Source organism: Solanum lycopersicum, chromosome 9 (genome assembly GCF_036512215.1).
Source record: "Solanum lycopersicum chromosome 9, SLM_r2.1".
Lineage (NCBI taxonomy): Eukaryota > Viridiplantae > Streptophyta > Magnoliopsida > Solanales > Solanaceae > Solanum > Solanum lycopersicum.
Window position 1 is genome coordinate 28,596,488 of NC_090808.1, and position 10,984 is coordinate 28,607,471.

At 33.5% G+C, this 10,984-nt stretch overlaps 2 protein-coding genes across 2 annotated transcripts; one reads left to right on the forward strand and one right to left on the reverse strand.

Annotated features, from left to right (window-relative positions):
• Nucleotides 1-2,210: 2,210 nt before the first annotated feature.
• Nucleotides 2,211-2,714, reverse strand: LOC138338457 (uncharacterized). Its single transcript, XM_069289420.1, has one exon. It carries the CDS (start codon nucleotides 2,712-2,714, stop codon nucleotides 2,211-2,213), a length of 504 nt encoding a protein of 167 aa, XP_069145521.1.
• A 6,863-nt stretch (nucleotides 2,715-9,577) lies between these two features.
• LOC138338458 (uncharacterized) lies at nucleotides 9,578-10,378 on the forward strand. Its single transcript, XM_069289421.1, has 2 exons — nucleotides 9,578-9,601; nucleotides 9,677-10,378. The coding sequence occupies exons 1-2, from the start codon at nucleotides 9,578-9,580 to the stop codon at nucleotides 10,376-10,378; spliced, it is 726 nt and encodes a 241-aa protein (XP_069145522.1).
• The last annotated feature ends 606 nt before the right edge of the window (nucleotides 10,379-10,984 follow it).

Sequence of the window (10,984 nt, forward strand, 5' to 3'; positions counted from 1 at the left end):
TATATGCAGCCGTGGGGGAGAGGCAGCTGCGCCAAAATATTATACGCTCAAACTTACTTCTCAAATAAGAAGTAAAGCGGTCGTATCAAGTAAAGAACCCAAATAATGAGGTTGGGATCATTCCCACGAAAAAAATAGTTCAGACTTACTTTATTCTATTATTACTATTATTTAGTCAATTATTTTCCTAGAAAACAAAAAATAGTAAATGGTGTTTTTTATTTCTAAATTGATGAATGTAACTAACTAGAGTAAAGTAAACAACTAACATGTTCAAAGCTTAGAGCTTAATCAATTAATAAAAGTAACTAGGGCTTAAGTGTTTCCCACAGGTTCCTAACTTGATAATTCTAACTATAACAATTCTTTCCTTGTATCTTGCATGTAAAGTGATAAGTTATGTATCTCTAAATCCTTGGTTCGGCATCTAGAAAATTTCACTCCGTACCTTAGTCCGGCTAAGTGTGTTGCCATACTAACCCTTAATTTTACCTCATATTAAGCATTGTATTCGATATTTGACTAATTTATTACCTCGTACCAATCGACACTAGCCTATTAGATATACACTAAATCTATGTTTATAATTCTTTTCCTATTATTGACGTCCCTGTTCCGGCAAGTAGCATTAAGGCGAGTTCTAACGTTGGCCATCCGTTTAAAATACTTCTAAACAAAAGAATTATCAATACACGCAAGACACTATTCTAGCATTACTATTTTAGTTAGTTTTTACCTCATTATTCAACAATGGTTACCACAACCATAGTTATGGAGTTTAGTTACCCATGGTCATAATTACATTATTCATATATTTAATATAAGAATTCATGCACTTACTATAATGAGAAAGAATAAAATGCAGAAATTTACTTGATTAATCAACAAAAGCACCAACAATCAATTGTAGAAAAAGAGTAACAATTGCTGAAATATAATCCTTCAATACTTGAACAAGAGAACTAAAGATTATCCAAAAATCTAACTATCAAAAAGTCTAATATCAAAGATTCTATCCCCTAAAACGATGTTTTTCAAACTATTTATAATAAAAATAAAAACCTAATAAAAGAAGGATTCTAATTACTGAAAATCTGTCAAAATGCGTCCAAGTCGACGGACCTCGTGATGGACTGTTGTAGTCACAACGGGCCGTCATGGCCTCCGTCGTCCCATACTTTACAAATTGTTCTATTGCTTTCTTAATTACCCTCAACGACAGGTATGATGGACCGTTCCAAGCACGACTTTCCATCAAGGGTCTACGTCCATAATACTTAAACATCTTTGAATTTCGATACTAGGACTACTCTCTGATCATTGCAATGAACCAGCAGAACGGAACGTCGTGGCTATGACGGTCAGTTGTAGACTTCCGTAATCCCACAGTTAGTCATACTTCCCCATCTTCTTTCAGCAACTTCACTACGATGCCACCTACGATCCATCACAGGCTCGTCGGACTGTCATAAGCTCTATATGTGGTATCTTTTGCATTTCTTTGCTCAAAAACTTCCGCGTTCATCTTTGGACAGATTTCCCGCAAATAAGAAGAAACTTACATAAAAATCAATACAAAAAGGTTTTTGGACAAACACTAAACTTAAGGAAAAAACATTAAAAATATCGTGAAACCACGATATATCAGCAACATACTTCTAGGATTTTCTATCTCATTTACTAACCATACTCCCCCAGAAGGAAATCATATCACAAATAAGAGAAAATAAAGGACTTACCCTCATCTTCATCATCATTCTCATCTGGCGTTGATGCTCTTGCCCGAAGTGCATAGAAACGCCTTTTTGTTGGATCATAATCCTTTTGAACAGTAGGAGCAACATGTTTACCCTCTTTTCCTCTAGAAGCAGTATTAGGATAATCTCTCACTCTATGTCCTTCCTTGCCACAACCATAGCAACTCCCGGTACCCCTTAAACATTCACCATAATTCCTTTTTTCCACAAGTGATGCATGTAGGTTTGACATTTTGAGAACCACCCGCTTTCACCAATTTTACGTTAGCATTCCTAGGTTCTTCTTGACCTTGGAACCTGTTCTGAAACCTAGATTACTCTTGGTCACTAGAACCACTCCTTTTCAAGTTTCTAGACATCCTCCTAATTTTAGACTCGTCAATCGATTGGGCATACACCATGAGTCTATCTAGGGGCATATAATCATGTAGCATTGTCGTACGACACTCTTCCCTAACTAGATCGGCCACACACATCACAAAATTGACTCATTTCATCCCTTGGATTTGATAGAAGATATGGGGCATATCTAGATAACATTGAGAACTTCAAAGGGTATTCCTCGACACTCATATTGCCGTGCTTTAGATTGATAAACTCCTCTACCTTAGATTCTCTCCTCTCACAGGGAAAGTACATACAAAGAAAAGCTTTCTTAAATTCTTTCCACTCAATAGGAACCGACTCCTCTGGCCTATTGTCCTTCCAATTAGTGTACCATATTTGAGAAACATCCCTCAATTGATATGAAGCCAACTCCTCCTTCTCCCTAGATGTAACCCCCATAGCACTCAACACCCAGTACACTCCATCTAGGAACTCTTCGGGATCCTCTCCCACCTTAGATCCAAGAAAGATAGGAGGATTCATCCTCACAAAGTCTTTCAACCTAGATGTCATAATGTTCTCCACAACATTCACCCTAGGCACCATACCCAAATCCACTTGAGTAGTCATGGTTCGGTCTAAAGCAAGCAATGCTTCTCTAATATCCCTATTACTCAACCCGGGACATCATCACATCCACCCACAATAGGGACTTGATCACCTTGAGCAACTTGCTCAACTTCCTCAACTTGAAGAGGAATCTCCTCTTGCATCGCATTTGACTCTACTCTCCTAGTCGGTGTCCTACTTGCATTCATCTTCCTAAAGCATAAGGAAAACAATAAGCAAAGAGTACTCATAACTTTTACTCTACGAGACGACATAGGAGTAGAAAAGAGGGTAAACTCTATCGTCTTTAGCCTCTCACCCATCGATGTGTCACGACTCACACTGATGGTCAAGGCTCTACTAGACGTGACTTGATGAAACTTTTTGATTCCTAATACTACTTTCATAACCTATGCTCAAATACCAAGCTTGTCACATCCCAAAACCACACCCTAGAAGTTAGGGGTAATCTAGGATTGGAAAGGTCTTGTACAAGCCATTACATATCATTCATCGCATATACATAATGAGAAGTAGTACATAATTAAAAATTTTCATGAAAACATATCATAGTCTTTAAAAACTCTTTCATATGAAGTCATAGGAAATACTAAGTCTCAATCTCATCAAACTTAAGACACGAGAATACTTTTCAGACACGGACCATATACAATATTAATATAGAAATACTTAGTATATTATAATACTACAATAAGAAACATAAAAGACATCTATGCTCCCGAATAAAATGAGGACATACTTCAACTTCTCTTGAATGATGCCACGGTCCAAGTCTTCACTTCCCAAATGCTCCTCACCTACCAACAACTATTGAGATAGATAAAAGCATATATTGTGCATCTTTTAATATAAAAATCATATTACAATCATAAGAAAACATTTAACAACTTAGAAGCACATAAGATAACAATTAAGCAATTAATCACATTTTAAAGCTAACTTACACTCACTTTAAAGTGAAGTTGCCTACTTCATCCTTAGACACTTCACATCATGTAATCATCCCACTAAAAGCTATCCTAAGACTCACTTAAGCAACAAAAAGAGAGACTGCCCATACAACCTCCCTAAGCATACCTAAATGACCCTCAAGACTTATAATAAGACACATACATACTTTACAAGACATTAAACATATCAACATATAGATAATATGACATTCTCTTATCAAAGGCTATCAAAAGACTTACTGAAGTAAATCAAGAAGATAACGTCCACGATTGACCTCTTCAAGACTACCTAAATGATCCTTTAAACTTCATAAGTTAAGATCATGTCCACATAATAAACATATTCCCTAATTAGATTCATTCTTAATACTCATCTAGGTAGGATACGAAGTGACCATTCCTATGCCCCCTCCACACCTTAACTAAACAACCTTTAGCTACTCTAGATAAGTACTTATTCATTTAACATACGTTCTTAAACTTAAGTCATTACATTCATTTGTTCATTTAGGATACATTCAACACATAAAGGACATTCAAGTAATGGTCTTGGACAAGACCTAGGATCTTACAATAACACCTTTAAAGCCTATTATATAATGTCTAGAAAGCGTCCCATACAACCACCTAAACATCATAAAACTTCTCTATGCTAATAGGTATTCCATGATATGAGAATAGGCAATAACCGACATAGAACATGATAACAAGACATGGAAGTGGAAGTTGAAGTTCTAACCTACTCCAATGAGGGTGTTGTACTTTCCAATGGTAAAACTTAGACACATCCCATGTAGGCACATGGTTAAGAAATATGAAGGTAATGTTTTATAATATAGTCTCAGTTTTTAACTAGAACTACTTCCCTTACCATACTCACTCGGTGGTAGCCTTCGTTCTCATAGAGTAATTTACACTTAAGGTTCATATAAAGGGGTTCCATATCTAGTTCATAACCCATCACATTTACCCTACAAAAGAAAGTTCCACTAGGGCTACCTCCCAATGGAGAAAAGAAGCTCATGATGACTTTCCTAAGGATTGATATGATTCCTTTCCATCCAATTAACCTTAATTCTATCATTCCTTTACTTGGAAAGATACTATTACGGCTTACTATTTCCATATTCATAACCTTTCCACTAGGTCTAAGGTTTCACCTAAGAGACCCTCTTAACTTGATTTAAGGTCACATGTCATTCATACATTCAAGACTAAGAGACTTTAGCATCCTAAGTCAAGACATCACATATTCACTTTGATACATACATCAATCAAGGGACAGAAGTCAACCAAGATAAGACACCACATACTTCACTTTAACGCATAATAAATGTCATTCTAGAAGCACATAGAAATAACCCTTATAATCTTCAAGTCATAATATATACTATCAAATCAACATAAATATGACCATCATAGACTTATATAGTAAAGTAGGAATAACACACATCAACCCTAAACTATACACACAAAGCCACATTCATAGTCTAACATGATCACCTACATAACATCAATAGAATACATATATACTTTCACATTACTTAACATGTATATAACCATTATCATCCTTCACATAATCAAGTAAAAAAATAATCACATTACTTCAAGTAGTTCGCCAACAAGGCCATGATCATTACATTACTTAAAATAACATCGACAAGGTCATATCAATTGCAAGTAAAGCACATAACACCATCACCATAAGTGGAACATTTCAATCACAATATATTTGAAGCCTAATAATCATAAAAATAAAGTAAATAGGGCAACTTACCACCAATCCCTTCTCAATACCACAATCCAATGCCAAATCACCACATTTGATATCACAAGGCCTTTACACATGGACATAACCAACAATTCAACATAATTATAACAATATTCATGAAACTATGTCAAATTACTACATCTTCATCAATCTAATGCAACGTAGATATCAATTTACTACAATTATTACATCAATCAATAGCCTACATAAAACTACATTAGAAATCATCAAAATTATCAAAAGGTTAATTAGGTAAAAATCATCAATAAAATAACAACTCAATCATTATTAAATGTTTATAAACCATTAATGCAACAACCCATGATATAGATCATGAAATTGGATAATTCAACTTTGAAAACTTTAGTAAACATCTTTGAAAGTTTGGCTCCTTGATGAAGAGAGTTTAAAGGATCAAAATCCATACCTAAATGAATCCAATTCTTCAATTTAATGAAGAATCTCCGCTAAGTTCTTCAATCCAAGCCCTTCCTTGAGTTTTGTCTCCAACCAAATTCTAGGGAATTTCTAAGGGATTTGGGGTTTTGATTTGGAAGAATGAAATCTTCTAAGTGTTAAAGACTTATATACATGTTTAAAATACCCAAAATACCACTTAGGAACCTCCAAACCACTTATTCGTAAGTGGGATGAAATTACAAGTGCACCTCTCACTTGGAAGTGAACTGCATGCAGGGACAATGCCCATCGACGGTTGGCAGTTGATGGACCGTTTGTCCACAAATGGTCTTTCCTGTCCTTCCGTCATTGGGTTCAGATACTCAACATGATTCTCTTCTCTACCAACACCAAATATCCACCAATGGGACCCATCGACGGTGCATCAACTTGCCCACGAGTTGTCGATTGCCTCAGTCATTTGGAGCTGCCATGGACAGTCTTGGCACCAACTTTTGGGACCTTCCTTAAGAACCCTTGGATGGTCCTTAGGGATATTTTCCCGAATGTTTCCAACCCAAACATGACCGTATACAAGTTTTGGACCTCTCACATGAATTTCATTCAAAACGAACAGGTAATTCTCGATGAAACATGCTTAGACACACAAGGTCATTTCAAGGCAGCACTTTCGAACGTCATGGACGTTCTTGGACATTTGACCTCCAAACTTCACGAAGCTTGACACACTTCCTATATATGATATAATATCCAAACTTCACGAAGCTTGGCACACTTCCTATATATGATATAATAAATAATTTAATCACCATATAACCTCACTAATCACACATAAACACATAGAATCACATATGAGGCACATAGGTAACTTAGACGTCGAATGTCTTAGTCGTTCTTTGGCGTTTAACTTCCAATGCACCTAAACTCTTAGAAACTGCCTCAAAACCATATAATAGACCAATTTAGGACCTTACAAAATCATTAAAACCTTATAAACTCTTGTTCACCTAAATCATTTTCGAGGTCTTACAATATGTTAATTAGAAAGTAAGAAAAATACTAATAAAATAATGAAAAAGTGAAATAGAGAGTGTGAATAGAAGTTCTCCAAATTTGAAGAACTATTATTCACCTCTCTATAAATGAAGAATAATGGGTGATTTGGAGGTTGGTTAGGACATCTCCAACCCTATCCTAAATTTTACTCTCCAAATATAAAGTTCTCTATATTTCCAAACAACCAACTCCAACACAATTGTCTATATCATTCTCTAAAAACGAATCCTTTTCTCTCGTTAATGTTATATTATTATTTCTGTTTCATTCTTATTTTCTTATTTCATAATATAAATCCCTTATTTTTTCCAATAATTACGTTATATAATTTTCTTAAGATATAACATTTCATTTTTTAAAAAAAATTATTTAATATAAAATGATATTTTACTCTAAATTTTTAAATAACATAAATTTCAAGAAAATATGTTAATATAAACTAATTAATGGGCAAATTCTAATGAGATTGAAATATAATTACATAATCACACAATTTTTGAAACTATCACGTTACTTCTATAGATGCTCTATAAATGCATACGGAGTTCAAAATGAGCATCATCGTCCTTAATTTTTTTAAGTATAGCTAAAAATTATTGAAATCAGAGATTTTCATCTACCACCATTTTCGTCGTTGTAGTTGGAACCTCTACGACATCTTGAATTGGTGCATTAAGATCATGTTCACCCTAAATTATCATATTGTCCAGTATAATGCATGTAGTTATTATTCATGTAGAAATTTATTTCCTCAAAAGGTAACGGTCTTATAATAACTGCAAAATGGGATTGAAAATTCCGAATACATATTCATCTTTTCGGCATGATTCTTGATTCATTCCAAGTTAATTATTATGTTATGTATTTTATCTTATATTTAAATTATAATGTTATGCATTGTATTATTATGTTGTATTTAAATTATCAAATTTTGTATATTATTTTTAAATAAAATTTTTCACCTTATCATTTTAATTGTATTTTTTCTTTATAGTGAAAATTAATAATAAAATCAAATTATATCATTTATGAAAAATAGAAAAAAATTAAAATACTTCTAATTTGAAATGAAAGTACTATATATTAAATAATATATTTTTCAAAATATTATATTAGATTTAAAAAGAAGTATGAATATTTAGATATTTAATTAATGATATTATATATAAAATAATATGTAAATTATAAATTAATAGAAATAATAATAAAATAGTCAAAAAGTAAAATAGAGAGCGCGAATATTAGTTCTCCATATTTGGAGAACTACTATTTACTTCTTTATATTTGAAGAATAGAGATCGATATATAGATAGGTTGGAGCGTCCATTCGCTATTTTACTCAACAAATATAGAGAATGGAGAGTAAAATAGAGGTGGGTTGGATATGGTCTTAGAGTGCCATTCTCTATTTTACTCTCCAAATATAGAGAATAGAGAGTAAACTAGAGGTGGGTTGGAGATGATCTAAGTCAAATCCAATTTACTATAAGCATTTTTATAATGAATACCACTTTGATTTCAATTTTCAATTGTGAATTTAAAGAATGAAAGTTCAAAACCCCAAACTAAAGATGGGTAAGAAGTCTCATACAAACTCACAATCACAAAAACTATACTCTCTGTGTTGTGGTCTTTTTGTTGATATAAAGGAGAATGACTACATATCATATATACCTCCTGAGCCTAAGGGGTATGATGAAGTATTATTGAATGCAATTCTCAAGCAAAAGTTATTTAATTATTCAAGAGATCCAAGACATCCTTACGTAATGAGTAAAGTACACAAAGGCTTTGGATGATTTGACTCATATTTGAGTCTGATGGAGAGTGCATTCTACCAATTGTGTGAAGTAAATCAACAAACATATTTAGGATTCAAAAACCATCATTCAACTCTTCACTATAATTTGAGGTTTACAATTCATGTCCTTGTAACACCTAAGAAACTATTCCCTTAAATTACTTCTTCTCTACACTCTTTGTTAGGAATTTGCTTTTTCAACTCCAGTAACTTTTACTTTTACTACCTTATATTAGATAAGACTTATTTAATTGGTTGTTAGCCATCTATTCTTATTATTTAGGAGTAAGTTAGCAAGTTAGGAATATACTAGTAGTGGGTTTACTTCTTATTATTTTCCATTCAGTCTTATAAATGTAATATGAAGACATCAATAAAAATGTTCTTCAACCAGTATTCTTGTTGACTTCTCTGCATTCTAATAACTCATACTACTAAAATTTACCAACAATTAGTATCTACAACTTTTTTATCTTGCAGGATCTGTGGATATTTCTGTGAGTGATTGTTTCAAGCGACTCAAGCACCACAACCAGAAACAACAATAGACTAAAGATGGAAAAAAGCTCAAGTTTCTTTGTAATGGCACCTTCTATCTCCAATGGTGAAAATTTTCACATGTGCGCAGTGAGGATGGAAGTTTATCTCGAAGCTCTAGATATTTGAGAGGTAATTGAGGAAGACTATGAAGTTCTTATGCTACCCGGAAACCCAACAATGCCTCAAATCAAAAATCACAAGGTCAAGAAAATCAGAAAATCTAAGGCAAAGACATGTCTTTTTTCAGCAATCTCTTCAATAATTTTCACTCGTATCATGTCTCTAAAATCATCAACAGCCATATGGGTTTATCTCAAGGAATAATATGAAGAAGATGATTGTATCAAAGGTATGTAAGTGCTGAATCTCATCAGAGACTTTGGGTTACAGAAGATTAAAGAATTGAATAAGAATACTCTGACAGGCTTATGACCATAGCAACAGAGTAAAATTACTTGGTTTTCAGTTTAAAGACTCGCATATTGTTGAAAAGATTCTGGTTACTGTACCTAAAAGAGTTGAAGCCACAATTAACACTTTGGAGAATACCAAGAATTTGTCAAATATCACTTTGGCGGAATTATTGAATTCCTTGCAGGCTCAAGAAGAAAGAAAGGTTATAAGAGAAGATGGAATTAGAGATGGAGCATTGGTGGTCAAGAATGAAGAGAGTGGAAGATTAAAAAATAAAAACAATAAGAAGAACCAACCAATAAATGGAGAAGGAGAAGCTAGCTACAACAACAAAAGCAAAAAAGGTAGCGTTAAAGGAAACTATCTTCTTTGTAAGCATTATGGAAAAAATGTGCACGCGCCATATAAGTGTTGGAAAAGGCGGGATGCTAAATTCAGTAAGTATAACCAACTAGGGCATGAAGCAATTATTTGTAAGAGTAAATTCAAGCAACGAGACACAGACGCACAGATTGTTAATGTACAGGAAGAGGATCAACTCTTTGTGGCATCGTGTTTTGCAGGCAATATTTCAACTGAGGCTTCGCCGATTGATAGAGGATTCATAAAACATATGACTCATGACAAAGATCTCTTAAAAGATTTGAAGCCTACTAGAGTTACAAAAGTTATAATAGATCATGGCGATTTTATTTCGGTAAAAGGAATATGACCTATTACAATTGAAACACAATCAGGTACTAAAAAAATTTCCGATGTTCTTTATGTACAAGATTTAGATCAAAACTTGTTAAGTGTTGGTAAATTTTTAGAAAAAGGTTTCAAATTGTATTTAAAAGATAAACACTGTTTGATCAAGGAAGCCTCAGGACATGACTTGTTTAAAGTCAAAATGAGAGGCAAAAGTTTCTCATTAAATCCATTGGGGAAAAACAAGTGGTGTATTCGATAAGAGAAAATGCTTCTGAGTTATGGCATAAGAGACTCTGACACTATCATTATCCAAGGGTTACCAAAATTTAAGAATCGTTGATAGTCGAGAATCCTTTTAAATCGGGAGTGAGTTCTAAATATCGTCAGACTTGTTAATTTGGAAAACAAAGTAGACTTCCATTCCCAAAGACAACTTGTAAAGCAACAAAAAAGTTGCAGCTGGTTCAGACTAATATTGGAGGACCCCAAAGGACTCTTTCACTTAATGGTAGTCTTTATCATGTTATTTTTATTGATGATCTGACTCGAATATGTTGGATTTATTTTTAAATTACAAATAATAGGTTAAGAGACTTTTTTCGAAGTGGAAAGCGAACTTGAAAAA

Bases quoted from the DNA above. Each gene is read 5' to 3' on its own strand.
- LOC138338458 (XM_069289421.1), top strand. From the start codon at position 9,578: ATGAAGAAGATGATTGTATCAAAG. The intron at 9,602-9,676 runs GTATGTAAGTGC...ATACTCTGACAG, and splicing joins AGAAGATGATTGTATCAAAG to GCTTATGACCATAGCAACAG.
- LOC138338457 (XM_069289420.1), bottom strand. From the start codon at position 2,714: ATGACTACTCAAGTGGATTTGGGTATGGTGCCTAGGGTGAATGTTGTG.